This window comes from Rattus norvegicus, chromosome 14 (assembly GCF_036323735.1).
Source record: "Rattus norvegicus strain BN/NHsdMcwi chromosome 14, GRCr8, whole genome shotgun sequence".
Taxonomy (NCBI): Eukaryota; Metazoa; Chordata; class Mammalia; order Rodentia; family Muridae; genus Rattus; species Rattus norvegicus.
In genome coordinates this window covers 13,779,389-13,807,114 of record NC_086032.1, presented here as the reverse complement: position 1 = coordinate 13,807,114, position 27,726 = coordinate 13,779,389, and the positions used below count along the sequence as shown (strand labels likewise).

The 27,726-nt window shown below is 36.0% G+C and overlaps 1 protein-coding gene across 8 annotated transcripts in view; it reads right to left on the bottom strand.

Annotated features, from left to right (window-relative positions):
- Positions 1–633: 633 nt before the first annotated feature.
- The window catches only part of Cnot6l (CCR4-NOT transcription complex, subunit 6-like), a 92,007-nt gene continuing 64,914 nt past the window's right edge, over positions 634–27,726 (bottom strand). For all 8 annotated transcript variants that reach the window (NM_001415094.1, XM_039092162.2, XM_006250708.5 and 5 more), the window contains 6 exon segments: positions 634–7,817; positions 10,495–10,697; positions 14,147–14,374; positions 17,436–17,587; positions 23,944–24,098; positions 26,213–26,370. In NM_001415094.1, coding sequence (NP_001402023.1) covers positions 7,605–7,817; positions 10,495–10,697; positions 14,147–14,374; positions 17,436–17,587; positions 23,944–24,098; positions 26,213–26,370 — 1,109 coding nt within the window. In that variant the 3' untranslated portion in view covers positions 634–7,604.

The following is a 27,726-nucleotide window of genomic DNA, read 5'->3' as shown; positions in this document are numbered from 1 at the left end:
CTTTACACTAACTAAAACATTTGAGTATCTTCTTGCATCATATAGAGTATTTGAGAAGCTATTTCTTGGAGGATAAGGAGTCTATCACCTTTATCTTCTGTGGAGCATCTTGGTCATCAAAAACAAACACTGAATGAATGTATTCTGGGCCCTGGCAGGTCTAACCTATCAAGCTTGTTCAGTGCTGTCTAACTGTCTGATGGCTGTCTTGTAGGTCAGACTAATGATACTAAGATCTAGCAGTTGCTTCATATTTGTAGTACATTCCCAAAGTGCAGCAGGAGGCTTCTGTACCCCGTTCCAGGCCCAAGGATGAGAAGTTTCATCTCAACATGAACTCCCACGGTCAATCAAGGTAAAAATCTGCAGAACGGCACACGACATTCCATCTTCTACACACTCGTGGTGACACAAGTTCCTCAGCTTGGCTTTCTTCTGACAAAGCACTTCACAGCACTTCAAGATGTATTCTATATGAAATACTTAAGTAGTTTTCACCCAACAAGAAAACAAAACAAAAAATATCCATGTTGTACGAATTTGTAATTGTTTTATGTAAATCACCATGGTTTTTTAGTTTACAAAAGAAGTACCAACCCAAAGCACAAATAATCAAAACCCAAGACAATAGTATGCGGTTGCAAAATGGCCATTTATTGCCTACAGGGAAAGGAAAAGTGGGAGAGAAGGGGAGAGTACACAGGTGCAAGGAAACAAGCATATATTTAGCCCTATACATCATGTGTGAGCAGTACCCAATCTCCAAAATGGAAAAAAAGTATTTTGTCATCTGACATAATAGTTAAGGTTCTTAAGCACCTCCCTTCTGAGCTGCCACAAGATTTAAAAGGCAGGACTGCTTTGTTTAGTCAATGTTCACATTAATGAAAAAGAATACCATCACTCAACTGTGTCCTTTTGCACACACATTTTCTACAGTGTCCACTATGAAAACATCTCAGCTGAGCAGTTTGGTCATGATCCAGACCTTATCAACTGTTTAATAAATAGAAAAATAAAGCAGCTGGTGATTTTATCAGAGAATGAGAGTAGAACCATCTTCTCCAGAGATGACAAGAAAGAGCTAAATGTTTAGAATATCACAGAACCAGTCTATCAAACATTAATTAATAAGCTACAATTACATGGCACTTCATTAAATCCTCTAAGAAAGGAAGAAAGAGAAAAGCTTAGCTTGCAAGTGATTACCAGAACACAAGCTGATTTAGTGCTTGGCTTTTTCTTAGGGGAAAAATTAAAAAAAAAAAAATACACAACCTAAAACAGTAGTGTCTGCTTAGAACAATATTAATAGAAATTAGCAAGTACTCATGGGGAAATTTACTAAAACATCTTGCTTAGTTTTAGGATCATGTGCTTTGATTTTAGACCACTGTATAGTTATAAAAACACTATATAGGCCACAGAATGACTCAAATGTATGCAAAACAATAAATTAATCAACTTAATGCCAGGAAACAAAAATAATCTCTTTCCTAATCAAATGGTAAAAAGTCCATGGACAATAACTTGGCACTTATACAGTTAAAAACTAGATACGACTTAATCTCTGGTCAATATAATCAAACATCCTGGTCTTTGAGAAAAAGTATGTATATATTTCCTTCTCTTTAAAAACTGAAAAATAAAGAGAGAAGAGAGAAGAGAGAGGGGGGAGGGGAGAGGAGAAAGGAGAGAGAAGAGAGGAGAGAGAGGGAGGAGGAGGGAGGGGGGAAGGGAAGAAGGGAGAGAGGGAAGGAGAGAGAGAGAGAGAGAGAGAGAGAGAGAGAGAGAGAGAGAGAGAGAGAGAGAGAGAGAAAGGGCTACTCCACTTCAGATACGACAAAGTTAATCATTTGCCCTCCTTGAGATACTCAAAGTACTCCTATTGACCCCAACACATCTCGGCTTCTTTTGGATAAAAGTACTGCTTACGTTTGGACAACTGTACGAATGCCCATAGTGCACTTCTCAGTGCTGCTGGTGTTTAAGAAATCTGCCATTCACAACACTGAACAATTCCAGTTCTAGTGTGTAGTAACAGTCATCCAAATCCCTCCTCCCTCAAAAGTCAGCAAAGCACCGCTCAGGAATTACACAGGTAAGGAAATGTACTTTTAGCAAGCCAAGCACAGAGAAAGGACAGTAGTTTCTGAATAGAGAGCAACCCACACACTGTAACACTTACCGCATTAAAGTTGAAACAGTAAGCAGAACACTCAGTCTGTACCATAAGAAGCAGAGCCATTGTTTGGCACACCAATACTGAGCAAATATTCTGAGTTCAAGTAACTACACACAAATTAAACAAATGTGGTACACAGAACAACGGCTAGCTAAGAAAATATGGGAGTACTCTGAATAATGAGCAGGGATCAGTTTTCAGAGAGCTGCTACCACAACTCCTATGCTTTTCCAAGGGACAGACAAACAGGGAAATCAAACAAAGGCGGGGATCCTGCTGAAGAAAATAACCAGTTAATTAACGGGTGTCATTCTGAAAGGTACACCATGCCAGGCGTCATGGCTTCTGATGGCACACTTTGAATTTCAGTTCAATGCTATTTATCTTATAGGCTGCACCATAAAAAAAAAAAAATCAACATTTAATAGACATACCCTTAATTCATATCCTTTGAAAGTTAGCTTATCTTGCTAAAAAGTACTTTCAGTCTGTCCTTTGGATCCAAGAATAAAACAAGTCTAGCATAAACCAAGTTAACCAAACTTATGTCAAAATTACTATATTGATAAGACGTTCCCTGGAGTCTGCTTCTTCCTACGGCCTTTTACCTGAGACATTTACATGAATGCATTTGGTCAGAACAAGCATGCATGCTCTTTCTTTTCATCTTCCTGAGCGGGGTCCTGCCCTTCTGCTTCCCTTCCTGGTTTTCTCTCTACGGCTCTTGCTCAGAACACATATGGGTTTTTCTTTTATATTTTTAAGCATTCGGGTGACAGTTATGAAAGGTGCTCTTGGCACCCTGTCCTTAAAACTTTGGTAATAAGCAGGCTAAAGATGGACTAGCATTTACTTGGGTTTCAAATTTAGGAATCATGGTGCATTTACAGAAATTAAAATCTTCCAGAGCAATCGTAAGCATAAATGTTCTCTTCTGTCTACAAATTCAAAACTTCAGTTTAAGTTCCTGACTTAGAAAAATAAGTCTAACGTCTCTACCTAATTTATCTACTTCTAATACATAAAAGTCATACAAATAGACCACAAGCCAAACGGAAGCGGTAAACAAATTTTTAACACATTAGAAAGGTGTTACTTTGGGTTTTATGGGGGAGAGAAGAAAACAACCTTACAAACATGACAGCTCACATTTCAGTAAAAAGGTTTGTTACTTTGAACATGTGACAAAGAGTTCTTGCTTGCTACAGGACCCTTACTGAAATACAATTTGTTTTCTGTGACTGAAGCTACAAACCAGTTAGTAGTATACTTTTCAAAACTATTAAAATATTTCAAAAACTCAAGAATATGAAAGATGAAATTTTAAATCAGTGTTAGGCCGACATGAAATTTTAACACTAGATTTAGCCTGTGTTAGAAATGGCATTCTACGCTCCTGGCCCCTTGAAGGAGCACACTCAACCTATTGTCCCTTTGTTCTCCCTTCCCTTTGTGATTTGTTACTCAGTATACAGGTGGTGTTTGTGATTTTTACGAATTCTTGGGAGTACAATACAGACTTAAAATTTCACCTATTCACAAGACATACTCAGAAGACAGAATTTTTAAACAGCACAATATTGTCCATGTTCTAGCTTTAATTGCCACACCCTCAATTTTAACATAATCTGCCACAGATTCAAGTGATATGAGTCTTGGATAGATTTTAACTTTCTTCCTTCTCAGTGATTTGTGACTTTAAGACAAAAAGAAAAAAGGGGTAGGGGGATAAGTGTCATAATTTCACAAACTTTAACATTAAAACATAGTGGCTTTTAAAGTACATTCACAAAGGATGCTTATTAGTAAAATTAAATATCTGCCTATGAACACCCGAAATGTAATTTGAAAAGAAAGCGATTAGAACGAGGCAAATGGGAGGGGGTAGGGAAGCTGGTCTCAGAACCCATTGTGCCATACCTGACTTTAACATGTGATATTCAAATGAATGTTCACACGCCTTACATCAAATAAATCAAAACAAAAATATTCAGCTATGTTGTACAAAATTTTTTACATAAAACATCATAAATCTTGAACAGATTTACTGTATCTGAATTCTAAAAAGTTGCCTATAGAATGGTGCTGGGATTCTGTTCTCTGCTTGCTTTTAGGCAGTGCTGTTGCTTAAAAGTTGACACCAGGCACAATATTGTAAAACAAAGTCAACAAGCAAGGAGCAGTAAGTGATTTGAGCCTTTTCCAGATGTCAGTCCTGAGGATGCTGCAATATTCCCCATCAAAGTGTGTAAAGCTATGAGGATACTGATGCTTGACAGTGGGTGACTTGACATGCACTTGTATGACTTTTGAAATGGCAAACAGTGCAGTTTCCCCTTCTTCAAACAACACCATTTTAATAAACTTAACATTCCAGTTCTTAAGACAATTACCAGAAATCATATTTAACATTTAAAAAAATACATAGCAATCTAAAAATGCCCAAATTTTCTCTCATCAGATAAAATATGCAGCAGCCCAAAGGCGTAAAGCTTATTAACTTATTCTGAGAACTAGAAAGTATATGAGCACATATATTTCACTTTTATTGAATATATACCATGTCATTCACCTTGTCCTTTGGGCTTCTCACTGCCAAAGTTCCAAATGGCATGCATTTAACAAGACAATGCTGAGGACAGCAGCATTTCTGATCATCTGAACTGGCAGCTCAAAACAAGATACCACTCCTTTTACAAAGGGAACAGGGGGAAACAGTGTGTGAGATTTGGGCAAGAGGCTAAAGGGAAACCGTGCACATGAAATTTGGGATACCATGCCCTAGGTGTGTGCCACCCAAAACAAAACACAATCACCTACTTCAACAGAGCTACTACCAACATTTACGAAAACCACATTAAAATACACAGGATAATGATGGTTTGAAAGAGTGCATTTGGAAGCAGAGAGACCCAAGTACACACCTTCCTTCTTGCAACAGAGTGCCTTGATCATACACAAAATAAACTTAAACTGTTTACAATGTTTCCCAATGTTTTTTTTTATTTTCCCCTCCACATTTAACTATTAAAAAAGATTTGTATTAATAAATGGGCTCCTCTGTGGTTCATATACAATCATAAATGAACTTTAAATTTCATTTTATACAAACATCTCAAAAATATTGGGAGTGAAGTATGGTAGGAAATATTGCTCACATTGCTAATTAACATGCGTCTATGAAAGAAGAAGAATGTTCTGTTAGTGCATTTACCTCCAGAGCAGAAAACCCACCCGAAACAAAAGATCAAAAGCTAAACATACAGTAGCTGATTACAGAAAAAGGTAATGTCCACAAAGTTAAGTTTTTCATGCTATTCCACTTTCCAGTACTATGCGCTTCAGGTAATCAATCTGCATGGCTAGATGTTGGATGCTTGAGGTATATAAGAAGGGATACCTGAACACTGAGGAAAATCTGTCATCAAGGGTTTCTTTTGTTTGTTTATTCAGGTGCTTTAACATTTTTAAAAGAATATTTTATTTACATCAAACTTTGCTGAACTACAGTGACATTCCAATCACAATAGATGACGACGCCTCTGTCACTAGGCACTTTTAAAAGGGAGTTTAGGCTTTACAGAGCTCTTCCAGATGCAGTCCTGTGTGATACTACATCATCCCACCACCCTCGCCCCACTAAAATTACCCTTCGGGGAAATATTCTTTTATATAGCCTGATCGGTAAACTATGGAAGAAATTAGTATAAAATGACCACAGGAAATGTATCGTTTAAGACTAATAAAACAGCCTAAGTTGTCACGTTTGAAAGAGGAGACAATTTGTATATATTTAAAACTAATTAAATAATTTAAATTTGACTTGTACTTTATATATTAGACACAAATATAGGCTATTTTCTTTTAAAATTTCATCACATAATGGAAAATTTCTTGTTTATTAAAAATATCACATTTTGATACTAGAAACAGTAAAGTGCATGAAAAGTTTAAAATATAAATTTCAGAAAACTCTTATAGCAGCAAAAAAGCAGAATAAAGAAAAACTTAAAAACACAGACACAACCTTTTCCAATGTTACTGTGCCATAATTAACATTTTCTAATTTTGCCAACAAATTTTCTCCCCACAAAATGGTGTTCATGCTCTCTGCCTCTTAAGATTTTCAAGTGGCACCTCCTGGCCAACAACAACAAATGGTGGGGGGTTTCCAATACATCTAGAGGCATCAAACTTTGGGAATAAAACAGTAGCTTAATTCAGATCTAGACAAATGGCAACGAAGATTAAAAGCATATGATGGCCATTTGGCAGCTAGAGTCAGAAAAAAATGATCCAAGGTTTTCAATTACTTCCCCAAATCTGTTCTTTCCTCAAAATCCTTTCTACTGTTATCTTAAAATGAAACAAAAAACCCAAAACAACAAATAAATTTACTTACTTTGGAAAACATATATAATATTATCTGGCTTTCCCTTTCTGAAACTCTGTCCAGGGGCTTTTCATTCAGCAATTTTCTTTAAATGTTTAACAGTAGTGGTAAAGATATAGATCATATTTTTCCAGTACAACCAGACCAAAAAAAAAAAAAAGGGTGGGCACGAAAATGAAAAATACCAGACACTAATTTTGTGGGCATACTAAAAAAAAACCAAATTTTAGTTTCAAGATGTATGGCAGTATTATCTGCTATTTCCTTATCAATGAACTTGAGAGATGGGCTTGGAGTTAATACTTCTAAAAAGATTAGGACTAATAGTAAGACAAAAAAGAAAAGACTAGAGAAAAGAAAAGAAAGATTCCTCAAAACAGCCAGCATCTGGCCAACCAACTGTCACATCCTATGCTTGATTTTAAAGCATGTTATGCAATTACCTTTCATTTCTCAAATTGTCTTGTTAGGGCTAGTGGCTATATCATATTTAATGTACAAATCAAGCAAATTTAAGTGCTTTGTTAATGTGCAAATGACTTGAGAGCCAAAAATCAGCTTGTTATGAAACAAAACAGAAACTCAAAGTTTTTCCTATAAGGCATACCATCATTCAATTGAAAATCTTGTATTTGGAGTTTTTAAAAATCACTTTTTACAAAAATGATTGGCTTATTTGAAAACATTCAAAAGAATGTATTTGTTTTTAGAGAACAACATTGGTGTGGGGTCTCAAATTAGTGATTTATCAGTTGTGAATGTTGGTTCCTAATACAATAGGAAAATAAGTCCAATTTTAAAGTATATTAAGCTTTTGGATAGAGACAGACAGTAATACTTTGGTTCCAGCCCTAGTGCCAAATGATATCAGTATGCACAAAAATATACAAAGTCTTACAGCAAACACATAGTGAAAGGAACCTGAAGAAGCAGCGTTAAAGATGGCCATACTTCACTCCTACATACTTTGATTTACAACTGTACAGGTCCATAGCCAGATCCCCGTCTCTGCGGGACTGTACTCCACTACCTCCGATTAGGCAAGTGAACACCGTTGACTAGAGGCAGGAGTGGAGGGTGGAGTTCAAGTTGTGTTAACAGTGAGAAGTGGTCTGAAGGGATGTGAGGGTGTGGACACCCAGTGATGTTGTTCTCAACCAGCCATTGAGGATCTAAAGGCCCCAGGACACCAAGCACGTTCATGTGAGTCTTGGAATAGAAAATGTAGTCAATCACGCCCTGGAAAGAGATTAGGGATAGCACAAAGGGGAAAGAAAAATATGTTTAAAAGAGAAAAACTCCATGAAAATAACAATTCTTACTTTGGAAAAGCTGAATAACTAAGAAACCCGTATTCCTGGTACCTGTTGCCCTAACTGTAGATTCGACAAGGCTCTAATCTTTGATGGGTTACTATTATGAATAAACATGGAAAAACAATAGAGAAACATAGCAGTTGACTGTATCATAAGGTTTTACATTTGTACATAAATTATAAGGCAAAAATGCTAAACAGGCACTTCTAGAACAGACTTTCTTGGTTTAGTAAAGTCTAACATACTATACAGTTAACTGTCTAAATTTGCTTAGTTTAAGATACTCATTTCTACAAGTTCTGGACTGAAGAAAAATATCAATTAGCAAGAAGACACATGCACATGTAGACATACTTGTACATATAACATTTGTTCTACTTCCCAAAGCTAGATGATTTAATTCATGTGATTGGTAAATAGCAAAACTAATGTGCCTTTACTGTCACAAACTGCATAAATTTCAGTTAATCTAGTATTTACCCCCAGCAAAGAGTCCACACTTAAGTAGAAAGAAATATTTCTACATGTGAAAATCATTTATTTATTCATTTAATAGAACAAGGTCTTGCTACATAAACCAGCTGGGCTTGACTTCAAGACCCTCCTTCCTCACCCTATCACACTTTGGGATTACAGGTATATGCCCCAACACCTGACGCATTGAAGATATGTTAAAGAAAAATCTTTTTTTTTTTTTCTTTTTTTTCCAGAGCTGGAGACCGAACCCAGGGCCTTGTGCTTGCTAGGCAAGCGCTCTACCACTGAGCTAAATCGAAAGTGATTTTAGACATATTCGGAAGATCAAGCTAAATGGCTTAAATGAATATGCCAAACTGTGTTTATTTTATAGTTTATGGACAACTTAAAAAGATTCTAAAAAGAATGGAAAAAGTAATATTTTCTCTTAATCTACTCATATAACTAAGAAAATGATTACAGCTAATTACTGAACACTTTTTTTTTAGGAGGCTTTTATTAGTTCTTCTGGGGTATGCTTGCAAATATATTATATATTATAATTACAAACATAGGATTTAAACTATCACTAAGTACAGAAGTATTTCTTTCAACTTCTGCAAAAACAGTATTATACAAGAGCTAGTGATTTCCAACTTTAACAGTACCTTTCGCAACAATGTCAACAAAAGTTATCACATTAGACTGGAAAAGTACATAATCCACAGAAAACACTACAAGTCAAGGCTTAGTAACCTCAGAAAGCTAGTTCTTAAATATTTAACTGCCCGTCGCCATGGACAAGTGATCAAAACAATACAAGCTATCAATAGATTTGTGTACTAGTAAAACTACATTAACGTCCAAGCAGTTTTTGTCTCATTTCTATGAAAGCTAGTATCAATATATAGATTTTTCTTCCTCCTTTTTTTGGTTTTGAAGGGAGTAAACAAACATCAAAAACTTTTAAAAAAGGAGGCTAGGCATGGTGGTATAAAGCTTTAATCTTTAATCCCGGCACACAGGAGGCAAAGGCAGAATCATATTTCTATGATTTCAAAGCCATCCAGTCTACACAGTCAGTTCCAAGTCAGTCAGGGATATACAGAGAAACCCAGTATCAAAAAATAAAACAAAACAAAAAAGAAAAAAGGATGTGAATGAGCCTATTTAATATTTCCCTTTTGTATTATATTATAAATTCTCTAAGCTTTGTATACTAACAACTTCCTATATCTATATATGTATTTTTAGGGTAAAACAAGATGTACAACTCATTCTGAACACGAGAGGAAGTCAAACAAAGGCAAAGAGAACAGCTACCAGCAGACAAAATGATTAGAAAATGCAAAAGGGGAGCAACCACAGCCACAGTGAGCCGTTGCCATCAGTGTATCAGGGAGTATCTTGCCCTCAACATGAACAGCAGGTTCCTATTTTTAAGACTTCTTTTCTTTTAAAACTTAAAAAGTGAAGTGTTCCATAGATGACTTGGGAATATACTAATGCAACTACGTAGATAAGACCGACATTAAGTAAAACCTATTACCCCTAGAAGAAACTTGGGAAATCATAAGTAAGATATTCAAAGAAAACTTGGACAGAATAGTGTATGAGTTCATTCCAGGAAAGTTTAGCTATATCAGATGCTTAAATTCTTGCTAAGCGCAGGTGATAAACAGATGAAGATTAGCTGAATTTCAACAGTGCCTGATACATAGTAAAAAATTTTAGAAATATGAGCTATTATCACTATTATCTGAAATGTGAACAAAAGTTTAAAAAAATTTAAGTGACATCAATTATGATCATGAAACTCAACAAAATTCCTTGTTTAGCTTATATTTAAGCCAGACATTTTGAAACTTTGATTTTTGTTTGCTTCCTTGGTTTTGAATCAGTGCTAATTCTTCTTTTGTTTTATGTCTATGGGTACTTTGCCTGCATGTATGTCTGTGAAACATCTGCGTGCCTGGTGCTGGCAGAGGCCAGAGCCCTACAGACTCTTCAAGCAAATCAATCCTACAGGTATGTGCCACTACAACCAGCAGCCCTGAAAACTCTTAATCATAAGAGTTTATAGTGTTTTATTTACATGCTTTTACTTAAAATAGTCAGATGCTAATCCAGAGTCTGCTACTTACTTTGAAATCAAAGGTGTAATTGGTATAAGGCATCAAGTTATTTTCATAGGCGCTCTTAAGTTGGAAGCCATGTGTGATTCTCCCTTCTGAGCTTCCGTTCTTTCCACTACAGCTGAAGTTCATAAGACACTCATTGTACCTTAGTTCCTTGAAGTCTTTGTGGTTGTCTGCTACTCCTCCGTTGCTTAAATATTCCACAACACCTAGCAGAATAAAGAAAGAACGCTACCCTTTAACATTAGGAGCAAAGCTATATTACTAAATCTTATTTATTCTACAGACACACCAGGGTTAGAGTATGCTTAAATTCTATGAAACTCTTAGCTGGGCTTGGTGGTCCATATCTTTAATCCTAATACCCAAGAGGCAGAAAGGCAGGTTGTTTTCTCTGAGGTCCAGAACAGCTTGGTCTACACAGGAAGCTCCAGGCAAGCCAAGGCTGCATAATGAGATCCCGACTCAAAAACAAAACAAAACAAAACCAAAAAAATAAATAAAATAAAAAAATAAAAAAAAATGTGTTCTTGTTGCTGGTGTTTAAATTCTTAAACACTAGCAATTCCATATAACTTAACCTCACTAAAAGGCATCTGCCTTCTTCAGAAGTAAGTATCAGGATCACTAGAAATATTGTCAACCTTAGTAGTTCCATAGGTTCAGATGACTTCTAGAATCTAGAGAACATTCACCAGAAAGGTCTTGACCTTAAGTGCTTTGGTAATATTACTCTAAACTACAATGTCTTTAGCAGTAATCAAAATAGCCAATCAACAACATAGGAAAATATACAAAGAACATTTATAATAAAAAAATTATTTGTAATAAAAATAGGGTTTTCATCCTCAACAATGAAATGTCCAAGGCTAGCTTAGAAAATCATTTTACTTTTTAAATTATTATTTTACTATTTTATGAATGTGAGTGTTTTAGTTGCATGTCTGTCTCTAAAGGCCAGAAGAGGCTATCAGGTTGCCTAGAATTATAATTACTGATTACTGATGGTTGTGAGCCACCATGTGGGTGCTAGAAGTCAAACCACAGCCCTCTGGGAGAATAGCCAGTTCGTAACCACTGAGCCGTCTCTCCAGGCCTCATCTATTTTGAGAACGTAGTCTCAGTCTGACACCTACGAAAAACATTCTATGTCCAAGTAACATTATATGCCAGAGACCAAAATATTAGATGTGTATAAAAAGTGGATCAGCTTCAAAAAGTTTCTACTAAATGAGCAAACAAGTCTCTTACCCTTTTATAATTACTTAGCAATAATGTTAAATTCATCTATTAATGATTAGGGATGACAAATGAATATGAAGTAAAATGAGTATCAGTGTTGTGAATAACTCAAAAGGAACTACAATTTATCTAGCATTTCTGATATGCTAGGCATACAAACAATTTAATGAGGCCAATAATACACTTATTCCCTTATCCATAATGAATAACATGTATAGCTGATAAGAAATAGAGTCAGGGTCCAACCCTGACAGTTGGATTTGAGCCAGTGAACTATGCTATGCCAGTGATATTAACAGCTATCATAAATGGTTCAGGAAATCATGTGAAATTTAAGAAAACTTGCACTTTTAGAGAAACTTAAATAATTATTTTTTGTGAAGAACTGAGAAAGAGGGATGTGGGATGGAGAGACAACTCCGTCAGTAAAGTGATTGCCATGCAAGCAAGTCACGCCTCAGAACCAGTGACAAAGGAGCTGACTGGTGGAGAGCTCTTGTAACACCAGCACTGTGAGTACAGGCAGATAGTCCCTGGGGCGCACTGGCGAACCAGTCAGGCCTAGCCTACTTGGTGATCCTTAGGCTGGCAGGGACCCAGTCTGACAAACAAAAAATGGCACCTGAGGAACACACAAGACTGACTTCTGTTGAATGGATGAGTATACACACATGCATATAACACAATGTATACATGCACATACACATGGGAAGTTGGAAAGGACAAATTGGCCTAGGGGTCAAAACCAAATATTTGCAAAAATCTCATTTACTTACTATGGGCAATATATTTTCTAAATTTGCTGACTATTTACAATTTCCAAATATGAGTATTTAAGTTATTTTATATTTGCTACTATTTTGACTTGTCTAATGATGGCTAGGAATGCTTGCCTAACATGCAATAACCTTAGACTTGATCCCTAGTAAGACAAGGAATCCACCTCCAGCAGAGAGTGAGGGATGGAGTTGCTATCCCACAGTCAAAGCTCTGACCCATAATTCTTCCTGTATGAAAGAAATGCAGGGATGGAAATGGAGAAGAACCTGAGGAAAAGGAGGTCCAGCAACATGCCCAAAGTGGGACCCAGATCAAGGGGAGGCCCCAAGACCTGACACCATTACTGAAGCTAAGAGACGTTCACAAAAAGGAACCTACCATGACTGCTCTCCAAAAGATCTAACAAGCAGCTGAAAGAGTCAGATGCAGATATGTGCACCCAACCAACGAACAGAAGCTGGCTAACTTCTGTTGAATTAGGGAAAAGCTAAAGGAAGCTAAGGAGGAGGGCAACCCTGTAGGAGGACCAGCAGTCTCAATTAAACTGGACCCCTGAGATCTCTCATACACTGGATCACCAACCAGGCAGCATACACTAGCTGATATGAGGACTCCTGGGTCTGGATTCAATCAGAGAAGATACACCTAACCCTCAAGAAACTGGAGGCCCCAGAAAGTTTAGAGGCATGGTGGGGTGGAGACATCCTTGTGGAGATAGGGGAGAGTGTGTGTGTGTGGAAGGGGGGGCGGTGTTACGGGATGTAGAACCCTGGGGGAGAGGGAATGGACCAGGAGGAGGTAAAACCTGGAGTGTAAAAATAAATAAAAAAACAAATTTAAAGTAAGAAAAAATAATATGTAATATTTGGAATATGGTTTTGCTAATAGTACAGACTTACACTCTTTTGTTTTGGATTTGAAATTCAGGATTTAAAATGGAGAACTAAGTTTTCCAAGATGATATCCAGGCATAAAATGGTCCAGTGGTGTGATATAGCACCTTGCTAGAATTCTGATCATTCCTCTATACCTGGTAGTAAGTACAGAAAGATCACCGAGAACATGCCAATATTACTACATGAGAGCGCTCTCTGTGATGAATGTCCTTAAAGAGTGTCCAGCTTTGCTAAACTCTGCCTCAGGAGGTGGATCTCACACTGAAGCAAACATTTTCCTACCCTCATTGCTTTTAGCTGTACTAGGTTAATGGGCAGCCCTGGCAGAAGATGGGAAGGTGAAGGCAGAGTGAAAGAGGGAATCTCTTCCCCAGCTCTCTTCTTATAATTTGGCAGGCACTGATTGTACCATTCAATTCCAAGCCATCACGTCAATTATTGACCCTTGCCTATAACTACACTTCCAAAGTCTGCTAATTGCTCCCACCATTTTTCCAGTTGAAAGTAAGAGTAGGAGTGGTTAAAGTACAGAAGCATTCACTGTTCTGCTTTACTTAAGCCAAAACCCTCCTTGGAAAGCAGTTTCCTTATTAATGCTTTTGTCAATTAGTCACTGTCCCATCTCTCAAATTCCAACTGGTATGTTCCTTAATTTAGAAGAGCCCCGTTAGGAGCTGGGTGCCCTTCCAATTAAGCCTAAACATGAAATTGAAAGCAAGGAAAAAAGACCTGGTAAATACCTGAATCTGGCAATGAGTTAAGATCTGCACATAGCACCAGCGGGATGGAATTGGGATCTGCAGTTGGGCTGCCAGGCCTACTTGAGGCTTTCTCCAGAATGTTTTTAACCTCTGAGACAAACATCATGGTCTGAATAAGCTTCACATCAGAATACTCTGGGTCCCAATGCATGTGGGCATTTGCCACTATAAGCAGCTGTTTGTCTGCAGCATGAATAGGCTTCATACCTAAATTTAAACAGCATAAAAAGATGTATAATGTTATATTCATGTTTCTTTTTTTAAAAAGTACTTTAAGTTTTTTTCTGTGATCCATAGCGACTTCATTATTCTTTTCTATATATTTATACTGATTTTCATCTCAAACTTATCCGAGAAGCTAAAGGGCGATTCTGGAAACCGTGATACTCTAGTTAGTTACTCATCTTGATCATATTAACAAATGGTAGCATATGGAATAAACCTGGCCTACCATGCACTTCTATTACAGCCTTGGTGAGCTAAGTTTAGCTTTACATTTTCAAAGAGACTATGTGTCCCCATAGAGCCGAAAATATTTAGTATGTAGACCATTACAGACAGTGTTGCTGATTCCTGCTGTACATGCTTAAGGTAGAAATTATTACATGATATAATCAATTTTTGGGTTATAGCACTTTTCATCTGCTGTGTTGTTTAAGCAAGCAAGCTTTTTTTTTTTTTTTTTTAATTTTAAGTGATATGTGTATGTGTGTCAGAGTATGGGTTTGTGCCTGAGTGCAGTGCCTGTGGAGGTCAGGAAAGAGGGCATTCGATCTCATGGAACTGAAGTTAAATTAAAGATGGTTGTGAGCCACCCAAAGTAGGTGCTAAGAACCAAATTCCAGTCCTCTGGGAAAACAGTGCGTGCTCTTAACTGCTGAGGTACCTCTCTAACAGGAAGCAAGCACTTTTAAGTGACTCTTATTCAAATAGCATATGATCTAGTGGAGATGGTTCCAGCGGAATTAACCAATACTTAATTTCTTGCCACTGCACAATAAGTACTTATTCTTATTCATCTTGCATTTCACAAGCTCAAGAGCAAAGGTCAATAGCAAAAAATCAGTAACTGTATGAATCGACAGAAAATGAAATAAGGAAACAAAATTGCTACTCAAGTAAATTCCCAAATAAAATTAATTTTATAATGAAAATTGTGGGGCTGGATTATGGGTCAGTGGTTAAGAGGACTTCCTACTCTTGAAGAGGACAAGGGTTCGATTTCCAGCACTCACATTAGACTGCTCACAACTACCTAGTAACTACTTCCAAGGGATCCAACACACTTTCAGACTGCCATGGGTAGCAGGCATGTGCTCAGGCACTAATCTTAAAACAAAAATTAGGAAATTGGGTGCTTCAAAACTCTGGATACTTTCATTTTAGACCTCATTTTATTATTAATTACTTTATATGGACTCAGGCTAGTTTGCCACTTATGTTTTTGATACTCAGGTTTATGGAAAAAGAAAACCAGCTAGATAATTTTAAATTCTTTTCCACTAAAATTATGTTAAAATAAACATTAACATAATATTTTCCAAATGGTGGACATGGTAATTAATCCAATCTAAAGTGTGAGAAGTAAACTTAAAAGACACTGGCACAAAGATCTCTCTCTCTCTCTCTCTCTCTCTCTCTCTCTCTCTCTCTCCCTCTCCCTCTCCCTCTCCCTCTCTCGCGCGCACACACACACACACACACACAACTATCTAGTCTCACAATTTTCACTGTAAAATTAACTTTATTTGGATAGCAACTTTGTTTCCTTATTTTATCTTCTGTATTTCATACACTGTTACTGATTTTTGTTTGACTTTTACTATTAAGCTTGTGAAATGCAAGATGGATAAATATTGTGCAGGAGTAAGAAATTAAGTTAAACACAGAAAACTCAATGCCACTTAGCATAAACCTATACAGATATATAAAGGAATGAATAAAAGCTATTTCTAGAATGTGATCAAGAATTTCTCATATTTTTTAAGTTTTTGTACAAAAGTATCAAGTGAACACTCAAAATTAAAATTTCTAATGAAATGTGTACAAAAATAGCTCAGATTTTTCTACTAAAATACACACAAACTCTAAAGAAAAAGGCCTAATTTCTAAGTCTAATTTTTAGGTCAAATTATGTTTTCTTCTTATCTTACCAAATTGTAATTTTTTTCCAATGATGAAAAAAATAAATTACCAAAGTAATGTGCTATATGAAACTGAAGGAATGCTTTACAACTTTTTCTACACTATCTCCATTTCCCAGAAGTTTTAGTGTCACTTCTGTCTATAAATGCATGTTCACTATGTTAAATATTAAAAACGTGTCCCAAAAAACCCATTTGCTCCAACCTATTAAATTTCCCTTTTATAAGGAAAGGGACATGTTTTAGGAACTAGAAGTATGTATTAAATAATTTAGAATTACTCTTCTGCAAATTAAAAAGGGGTAAAACTCCAAAAGGGGTCATAATAATAAACAAAACAAAACCCACCAGAAGACAGTGTGAAAAGACAAAAAATTTGAAAAGGCTAAAAAAGAAGCAAACAAAATATCTCACATTAATGATAGGCTGTTTAATGATAAACTGAAGAACTGTAAGAAAAAAAGAAATCTGACACTATGCATAGTCTGAATAATTTAAACTAGTACCCAAGACAAAGCAGCACAGGAAAAGAAGGGTACCGATGTGGCCTTGTCACCTTGTTCTGCTTGAGACATTAAAAAGTAATAGTGTTCCAAGGCAGGCAGGAGAGAAGCCAACAAAAGACCTTGATAATGCCAAGTACACAATGAATTTCTGACTCTCTGGGAAGCTATAAATAATCTAAAAACCCTGAAAAGTATCACACAGATAAAAGATACTGTTCTCACCCTGACAAAGACTTGAGATTTAACAAAGAAATTAAAGAAAACATGTCAACTATTTAACCTTCAAAAACAAAGGGTACACACTCATGAGGCTAACACTGTAAGAGAGGACTAAGTATAACTTCTAATTCAGCCTAACCAAGCCATACCGTACTTCAAAGAATTTTTTTAATTAATGGTGTGTTAAGTGTTTAAAGGACAGATATTTGCTGTTAAGTAAAAATGCTGACAGAATCTATAGAATAAATAAAAACAAATCACAAGAAATATGCAATACTTTATAATTAATGTTATTTTCTTTTCCATCCCCTTTAACAGTTCTCAAGACAAGAAAATAACCTTGTAATAACAGTAAGATTCTCTTCTCTTAGGAAATCTACCTAATTAGATGGCACTCACCTGTTCCAAAGAGTTCTTTGTGGACCTCTAACACCACAGCAACACCAATGTTATCTTTTGTCATTACTCTGTTTAGCATTGCTTCGGATCCATCTGAATTTGCCATTGCTACCTGGTTGAATTCCACTGTATGCTTCTGCACCAATGTAAATCTAAAAGGCACACATTCAGTTAACTTGGGTAGTTATACTGTCATGCTAAGATATTCAAAGTAGAGGGGGCACAAGTAGAAACACTATTGATAACCTATAGCTACAAATGGTCACATTATATAATTCTGACCAGTGAGAAATAAGAAATGTGGTTTCTGTAAGCAATTTATGAAGGCCCATCTAACAAAGATGAAATATATATCTTCTTCATCCTTTTATATCTTTACTCCTTCTAGCTACCTAGTAGGGGAAATTTAGTACCTCAAGGACTAATTACCAAATGTGAACTAAGCAGAAGGGTATAAGCCAGTCTTCTAAGAATGGGGAAGCAGCTGATCCAGTTCTATCTAGACTGCTTCTTGTGTATAAAATCCATTTACTTATGCTATGTTCAGATTTCCACACACAATCTTAAATTAGTGAGCAGCTTAAAAGAGAAAGAATGAAGTCTACTTGCTGATTTGTAAATACCATATCAAGGTAATAGTCAAGAAAATAAAGGAATATAATCTTTTTCCTAGCTAAAAATTATCACATTCTTGACTAGTTTTTACAGAAAGACTGTAATTAGGTATAAGTGTTCAGAGAAATAGATTATATTACACACAAAAAAAAATGGATCTCTGTGATGGCAAATTATAGGATTGAAGGATACAATAAAAATTGATCTAATGCGAACATTTAATAACTGTGAACTTGGTCAGGCCACCCGGTCTGGTGACCTGTCAGCTTGACACAAGCAAGAATGATCTGAGAGAAGAAACCTCAATTTTAAAAACAGACCTCTATCAGACTGCCTGTAGGCAGCTGATGTGAGAAGGCACAGCTCACTGCTGGACAGGTGGTACTGAGTGGTACACACAAGCAGACTTGGTAAGTATAGATGGAAAACACCAGTAAGCAGCCTTCCTCCATGGCCTCTGCTTCAGCTCCGGCCTCCAGGTTCCTGCCCTGACTTCCCTCAATGATAACTATCACTTCTAAGTCTAAGATGAATTAAATCTTTCCTCCAAGTTGCTTTTGATTATGATCTTAAGAGTGTTAGAGACCAAAGTAAGATACTATTTTACAACATTTACCCAACTTATTTTTTTCTCCATCTTTATTAAATTGGGTATTTCTTATTTACATTTCAAATGTTATTCCCTTTCCCAGTTTCCGGGCCAACATCCCCCTAACCTCTCCCCCTCCCCTTCTATATGGGTGTTCCCCTCCCCATTCTCCCCCCATTACCACCCTCCCCCCAACAATCACGTTCACTGGGGGTTCAGTCTTGGCAGGACCCAGGGCTTCCCCTTCCACTGGTGCCCTTACTAGGCTATTCGTTGCTACCTATGAGGTTGGAGCCCAGGGTCAGTCCATGTATAGTCTTTGCATTTACCCAATTTATTAACTTTTTGAAATATTTACAGAGAGCCAAAATAGTTCTTTAGGGTAAACGGGAGCCCCTGGACTTAAACTTGTAGCAAATTCTCTCTTCCCACCTTTGATCCTTAGAAATGAGATTATAACATGCACTGCCAGACGTGGATTAACATACTAATTTTCACTAGAATTTAAAAGACGTATTTTGCTTTCATAACAATCTATCTACCAATTTACATCATTTCTAGAGTTGAAAATTAAGCCTCCGAAAAATACTGACTATAGAGCTCAGAGTGCTGTAGTGTGCCATGCTAGATGGAATAATATCTTTCCCATCAACTTCTTATTCCAATTCTGAATGCCTCAGATGTGATCAGAATATGTAAACTGTAATTTGTCTGGTTACATTGCCTATTTCAAACCCAGAGTCCTTAAAGAAAGCAGTTTTCACCCTATTCTGGTAAAGTGGTGGTCTTTAAGCTGAAAAAGCTGTTAGTGTGAATAAAGTTAAGAGCATTACAGGTAAAATTAGGAGAAAATTCCAAGATAGCAAATAGCTTTCTTTAAAAAAAAAAAGGGGGGGGGAGAGGAGGGAGGGGGGAATGGCAGAGTATGAAATATTATTGGAGAGAAAATAAACAGGGACAGTGAAGTAAAGTACTCTTATAAGTAAAGAGTACTTGTTGCAAATTCAAATGGACGATTTGGTTCCCAGCATCCACATCAGGCAACGACACAACCAACTATAACTCCACAGGCCCTGACATTCTCTTCTGGCCCCCATGGACATCTACAAATACAAGACGTACACACATACACCTAAGTAAAAAGAAGAGACAGGTTTGGTGGCACATGTCTTTAATCTAGTCTTAAGAGACAAGTAGATTTCTCTAAGTTCAAAGCTAGCCTGGTCTACACAGCCAGTTCCAGGTCAGCCAATGCTACATAGTGAAACACAGTCTTTAAAACAAACAAACAAACAAACAAACAAACAAACAAACAAACAAAATCTTTTTATATTATACCAACACTAAGTTCCAGGCAAGGCAAGGAACTATGTAGAGCAGGTTGGTCTCAAACTAAGAGATCTGCCAGCCTTTGCCTCCTGAGTGCTGAGAACTCTTGAGAACACTTCTACATTCTTTATCATTGTAGCCCCATAATAAACCTTGAGTGGTAAACAATTTTCATTAATTCTATTTGAAAAGCAGAATTTTAGCATAAAGCCATTTTACATGTCAACCTTACACTATTTTAAAGATTCACATATATATATATATATATATATATATATGCATGCATGTGTGTACCTGTGGAGTGTGTGTGTCATCTGTGTACACTGTCTACAGAGACTAGACAACATCGTCCTCTAGAACTGACAGTTGTGAGCTGCCAACACGGTGCTGGGAAGCCAACCCAGGCCTCTGCAACAGCAGAAGGCACCTTAACATAGGCAATCTTTCAGCCCCACATTTAACTGACAGTAACATACCATTACAAGCCAGAAATCAAGACCTCATTTTAAAGAATTAAAATCACAAATTACTAAATGCAATCAAATAAATCAATAACCCAGAGGCCAATGAGAAAGGAGTATCAATATACTTAAAAAAAACTGTAACAGTTTAAATGGAACTACAACTTCTGAATGTTCAAAAAAAGATGTCTTGAATTTATCATTTACTAGCAATGTTCATAGAAAGTTTGAAAGCTATGTGATGACAGTGAAGTGTCTAATGACAGCGTGCTGTTGTCCCACCTGTGCTTTACCTTCCCCTCTCCCCCATCCCCTCCTCTTCAGTACTCTTTCTCTCCTACCCTGTCTAGACAAAAATCTGTCTTTAATGCAGTTCTCTATACATACCACATATATAAAATTCATGTATGTGTTTATGTTAGCCTACTGTAGATCATATTTGACATAAAAGACAAAGCAAAACTCATTTCTGGCATTTGATCAAAATATGATTTTGCAGTATCTTTAACTGGTAAGAACAAATGATGGTTATGTTGATGCTTAAAAGGTCCGAACGAGCCCACCACATTAAAACTTGGCAGGTTACAGTGTTAGAGTGGCTGCTTGAAGTGCTTGAGGCTTTAACCTCAACAATTAGTCACCCCCTCCCATCTTAAAAAGAAATCACTAGAATATTTTACTGTATTCTAATTCTTTACATGTCTTTAAATATGTGTCCTAGGCTTTGACCAAAAAATACTCCATTTTTTCAGCATATGATTAGCTTTTTATAAAAGTTACTGTCTATTCTGACTTAAGAGACTTTGAAAGTGAGTATGAAGTCAAAATATCCTTCTACAGCAATCATTTTTACCTTGTTAATTTTGTAAACGTCAAGTAAAGGAACTGATCTGAAAGTGTAAACAACTTATTCAAGATCATACAGCTAATTAAATACTAAAGCTATGATTGCCTAGTTTTTGTACTATTACCTCTTCCATGAAGAAAGAAAAGAGTAAAAGTGAGGCCCCTGAAGCCTCACCCCCATATGAAGAACCATAGTCAACTAAGGGATTAAAGAGCAGGAGAGGGGTTGGGGATTTAGCTCAGCAGTAGAGCACTTGCCTAGCAAGTGCAAGGCCCTGGGTTCGGTCCCCAGCTCCGAAAAAAAGAAAAAAGAAAAAGAAAAAAAAAGAAAAAAAAGAGCAGGAGAAACAGTCTTCAAAAGTGGGGTCCTTGGATTGTTAGCAAATAGTTTAATGAAATATGTCACACTCAAAATTCCCCATAGTTATAGAATCCAGGATACTATACTATTTAGGAAAGAAACAGCTAAGGAAGGAAAGAAAAAGAATGAAACGAACGATTTCCTATGTACTTATCTTAAAAAAAAAGTTTACAGCACTTTAATAGTCCAAGAATGAATCTGCAACTACACAATGGTTAAAGTTTCCTATATTGCAGTTATAACTGTTCTTCAAAATATTAACCACCTCTAGTAAATTATCAAGGAATTTAAATTTCTCCTTTCAAAAACTCTAAAGAAGAGTGACCAAACAAAAAGTCATCCACATTATCCAGAAAGGATTAGGAGGAAGTAGACCAGATGCTGTGGTACACACACCTGCAACCCCCTCACCTGAACAATGAGCTCAAGGCCACATAGAGATCTCATGTAGCCTTCTTCATGGAACCTGTCTGCCCATGTCTAGATTTCATTATCTTATTTTAAAAAAAGAAAAGAAAAAAATGGTTGTCTACCTACCTCTAAGAGTCACTTGAAAATCATATAATTAATTGAAAGGGCTTTTTAATCTAATAAAACTTGCAAAAAAGGGGAACTGAGTATACTCCCTATTAAATGTTATACAGCTCTACACTATTATCTAAAGTAAAATGTTTATTACAAATTTGTGTGAAAGACAAGAAGTTAGATCCATGCAAGTGAGAAGTAGGCCAAATGTTTTTTAAATTCACTGCTATTGTTCACATAAAGTAGTATGGTATGATGGAAAGATATGCTATAAGGAAAAAAACTAGCTGATTTTGTTTACATGGGGTTTAAATAGTGAAATATTAGGAAAAAGGCATAAACATGTATATAGCTATCCTGTATGTAAATAACTGTTTAGTATATCAAGTCGAAAGTATTAAGCTTGAAATTCAACTTCTCATACAGTTCTGTGCATTTTGTTTTTCAATAAGTGGTGTGAATGTTTTCACTCCCTGCTTCCCTAAGCCCCATGCTTCACTTCTGCCCTCTTCTTATCCTCTACCTAGACCTTCCTTGTATAGGCCTTAATATGTTTGACTGTTCCATGTTCTTCCTATCATTCCTGCCATATTTAAAATTCTAATGAGACTGGGACTTATTCGTGCTTAGCACAGACATATCACAAAAGAGTTCAATGGGCGTTTAGTAAATAAATTATTAGTTATATGAAATATTAGTTGCAAACAATAAAAGATCGATCATATGAATAAAATCACAGAAGGAAATCAACAACACATACATTAAAAACTGTTATCTTCAAATCCATCTCAAATTATCAGAGTAATCTGCCAATAACAATAAAAACAATAATACAATAAACATCCTCATTTTTAGTATACTCCCTAAGAAAAACAGTATTGCAATTTCTAGCTTTACACTTTTAGAGTCTAACTAAAAGCTATTTTCAATGCAAGTCCCAGATGACAGGAAAAGCAAGAGGCTCCCACGACCTAACTGGGATGATATTAGTTGAAATACTTAACAAAGAGAAGCGAGAACCTGTGGAGACCATAACCAGAGGCTGCTGGTTGAGATATGGGGCCACCTCCATCTCAAAGATATTAACCCAGAATTGTTCCTGTCTAAAGGAAATACAGGGACTAAGGGTGGAGTGGAGACTGAAGGAAAGGCCATCCAGAGACTGCCCCACCTGGAGATCCAGCCCACATGCAGTCACTAAACCCAGACACTATTGCTGATGCCAAGAAGTGCATGCTGACAGGAGCTTGATATAGCTGTACCCTGAGAGGCTCAGCCAGAGCCTGATAAATTCAGATGCAGATGCTCACAGACAACCACTGGACCTCAATGGAGAAGGGGAAGGACTGAAGGAGCTAAAGGGGTTTGCAACAACATTAGGAAGAACAACATTACCAAATAACCAGACACCCCTAGAGTTCCCAGGGACTAAACCACCAACCAAAGAGGGATCCATGGCTCCACCTGCATATGTAGCAGAGGATGGCCTTATTTGGCATCAGTGGGAGAGGAGACCCTTGGTCCTGTGGAGGCTCTATGCCCCAATGTGGAGGAATGCTAGGGCAGTGAGGCATGTGTGGGTGGGTGGTGGTGGGAGCACCCTCATAGAAGCAGGGGGGTGGGGATGGGAGATAGGGAGGGGTTTTGTGGAGGGGAAACCGAGAAGGGGAATAACATTTTAAATGTAAATAGATAAAATAACCAATAAAAAGGAAAATTAAAAAAAAGAAGAAAGTTAAAGGTAATTAACTGTACACTGCTGTGCTTTATTTCTTGACTCACTTTTCTGTTTTGAAGAATATTGCACAACCATCCACATGCTTTCTTTCCTGCTCAGACATGATTTTGGCACGTGACTTTGGAGAAAAAAATCCATCATATCCACGATCCTTCAATGCTGGCAGAAAGAGAGTAAAGTATTGCTCTGTTTCCACTTCCTAAGGTGAAAGAAAAATTGTTATCTACATGACAGAGTAAAAATAATTGACATAAAAACATTCCGTAATGAGTAAGGAGTGACTACAACAAAGGACTTAATATATTATCCAGCAATCTTATCTCAAGCAGCTCTGTCTGACATGTGCAGTATTTTAAACATGAAGGCACAAGAGAGGCAGCATGACTTTCTCGTGTTCATCGTACTGATTACAAATTAGGGTTCAGTCCAATATATCTCACTTCCTACAGACTAGTAATTAAACAAATCCTATATGATAGGTTAGGTGATAGGAAACAGTGAATCTCTCATGTAAAAAGAAAAATTATTAAATTCTTTTAAATTGTGGTACAAAGAAACGATACCTGAAGAGTGCAAGAAACACTCTTTAAACAGTAACAAAAAATCTAAAATTTCAGAAGTAATGATCATAAAATGGTCTCTTAATTTAATAAGTTCGAGATTTTATTCTTTGAACCATAGAATATTTTAAATAAACCTTTCAAAAAATAGAGAAGTAATGATATTTACAAATAAAGGTGCTCTCAACATCATGATTTTATAAAGAAAACCTGTGTAATTGTTCTACAATTTTAAAATTGTATTCATTTAATTGTATTCATCTGCTGATTTTAAGAGTTTGAGTAACATAAAAAATGTATTAAGTGGTTAAAGAAAATATGCCAATATTAGAATATCTTTTCATTAAAAAAATTTACAAGCCAACTAAATGAAAAGAACAAAAAAGTATGCAAAAGTATTTCAGGTCTTAGCATACTGGCTGTCTTTCATGCATAGGAGGAGTTCATGTTTTCCTTGATCATACTTTCGAATTTTCAACTTTTCCAGAGTACTCTATAACATTATTTGGCTTTTAGAAGAAGAGCTTTCTTAAATTCGGATCTATCTTTAAAAGGCATGCGCACGTCGCTGCGACAAACACTGGCATGCAAGCTGCACAGGGAACCACGGCCCACTTCACTTGCCTCCCCTCTCCCCAGTTCTGGTTGTACTCACTGTGTCTCAGAACAGTCAAACACAAAACAACTACCAAGCTATTTCTTTTAAAAAAAAGTTTTCTGTGTTTCTTTTTTTTTGGAGGGGGGGGGGGTTGGATGGGGTCTCACTATGTATTCAAAATCAAAAAAACAAAACAAGACAAAAAAAAAAAACAAAAACAAAAGGTAAGTCATCAGTTTTCTCCCCAAGATATACTGAAAATGTGTAAAATACCATGCTGAATTTAATTAAATATATAATTGTCTATTTAAAATGTTTTGAATAAAAACATTTAATATGCTTTGAAATTAATAAAATTACTAACAAAACAAAAATATATTCAAAAATTTCGGCTAATTATTGCTAAATGATGTAAAGAAATTTCAATTTCCAAGGAATACACATTTGTTCCTCAGTCAAATCCAATATATAGTGTTTGAGGGAAGGCTCTAAAGTCCCCCTCTCCAATCAAGGCTATGTAACTTCCACAACTGGGCCCTTCTTCTGTGAGTGGTCCACCTCCTGCAAGATCTGAGCCCTTAACAAGTATTTAAAAGAACTGAAAAGGAATTTTAAAATTATTTTTGAGAAGCCAAACAGATATAAAATATTTACCAATATAGATCTGTTTTAAAAGGAAAAATAAATTCAGACAGGTTTAAATTTTAGAAATAGTTCATCAGGTGCGATAAATTTTATGAATTAATTGTGCAGTCTTTTTAATGTTTACCTTTAAGAAACATCTTAAAGGAAATATTTTTTTTCCTTCTGATCTCAACTCTAAATTTATATTCCTGAAAGACTAGTACTCTTTTTGCAATTTTCTCTTTCAGTAATTCCAATAAATTGCTCACAGGGGGAATTGTTAACATGGATTCGAGGCAAGATTAATTTCAGAAAACAGTCAATGAAAATAAATGCACACGTGTCCTCAGTCAGCAATATAGTTACATATAAAAATATTTCATTTTAATTAAAATTATTACCCTTTTAAATGTGGAAAAACTACTCTTTTTTCAGTTTTGCTTTGAACAGGGCTTTTCCCCAGAGGTAGGATTTTGTACTAATTCTAGTTCATCTACTTTAAGTCCAACAATTTAATGTCTACAGTGTTACCTGAAGACTAATGATATCTGCGTCCCAGTTAACAATCTCTTCCATAATTCCCTTCTTCCTGTACTCCCAGTTTAATGCCCAGGACGGACAATAGCCATAGAGCTGCCGGGTAGCATATTTATCACATAACACATTGTAACACATGACCGTGAACGATGCTAAAAAGGGAGAAAGAAAACAAGGAGGAATTAGGTAACTTTTGTTACTTCCAAAAATATGCATGCATAAGCACACAAAAACATATATTATTATGGCAAAATTCCAGGAGAAGCAAATTATAAGTGTATTTTTCTTTGTTTCACTTGGAATGCAAGATTTCTCAAAATTGTATCTTCTATGACTTTCACATTCACATTTCAAATTAAAGACAATTTAATTTACAATGATGCCTTATGATTACATTGAGTACAATGCACCAATGTTTAACAGTCTAGATTTAACTATCCATATTGAAATTTTTGATGAAAATTTAATAAATTCAATTTTTAAAAATCAGAGTATTAATTATTTTCATGTGATTTATGGAGAAAGGATGTCGTTTAATTAAAACAATGCAAATTTTAATTTCATTTAGGTTAATTTCCTTACTTTTTAATCAAAATATTGATTATTAACATTTTGGGGACCTATTATTATTCCTACTAATCTAAGCCAGAAAAGGATGAACAAAATTTAACCATCATAAAATTCTTTTTGCCAATCTAATATTCATTTCTGAAATAAAGTTATCGTTCTGTAAGATTCTGAGTTTTTTAAAACAACATTATAGCAAACTAGTAATCTAGATTTCCTCACTACTCTAAAATATGCTCTAAGAGTCAGCACCATTAATGATCACCTTGATGCTTGGAAACCTACCATATCTGGTCCCTAAGTATCTATGAAACAGAAACTGAAGTTTAACAAAATTCTGAATTGACTCCAATGACCAATTATGTTAAACAATAAAAAGGCCTAACTTTCCTCAACAACTCTCCATCGTAGGGACCCATTTTAGTCACTATATAGTTTTCAAAAACAAAACAAAGCAAAGAGATGTCAAACAACGATGACAACGAAACCCTGATACAAAGGGTATCTCTACAGTCAGAGTACTAGGTTTTTGGCATACATATTTTCAAGAAGATACCACTTAGGTATAATAAACATACATTGTTAAAAACCATCAATTTCATACATTTCTAATTTAAGATGAAGTAACTTTGTTGAAGTTGGGTTCACTTTCAATAATAGGAAAGGCAGAAAAGAGTCAGATTCATGGCCATTGTGTACACTGAAGGCTCCCTTTCAGTTGGAGTTATTTATATCCTTTGTGTTTACTTTAAAGATACCCTGAACCATTCCTAAGCCCAGATGCTGTGAAAGTGAGTTTCTCTCTGAGTTTACCTCTCCAGATGTGGAGTGCCACTCTGAAAAGGCAAAGAAGTTAAGCAGATTGTTATGTTTATTGGCTTTGTTAATATCAGAGACTTTTTGATGTACGATTTTTCTAGAAAAGTCTAAGAGTGAAAATT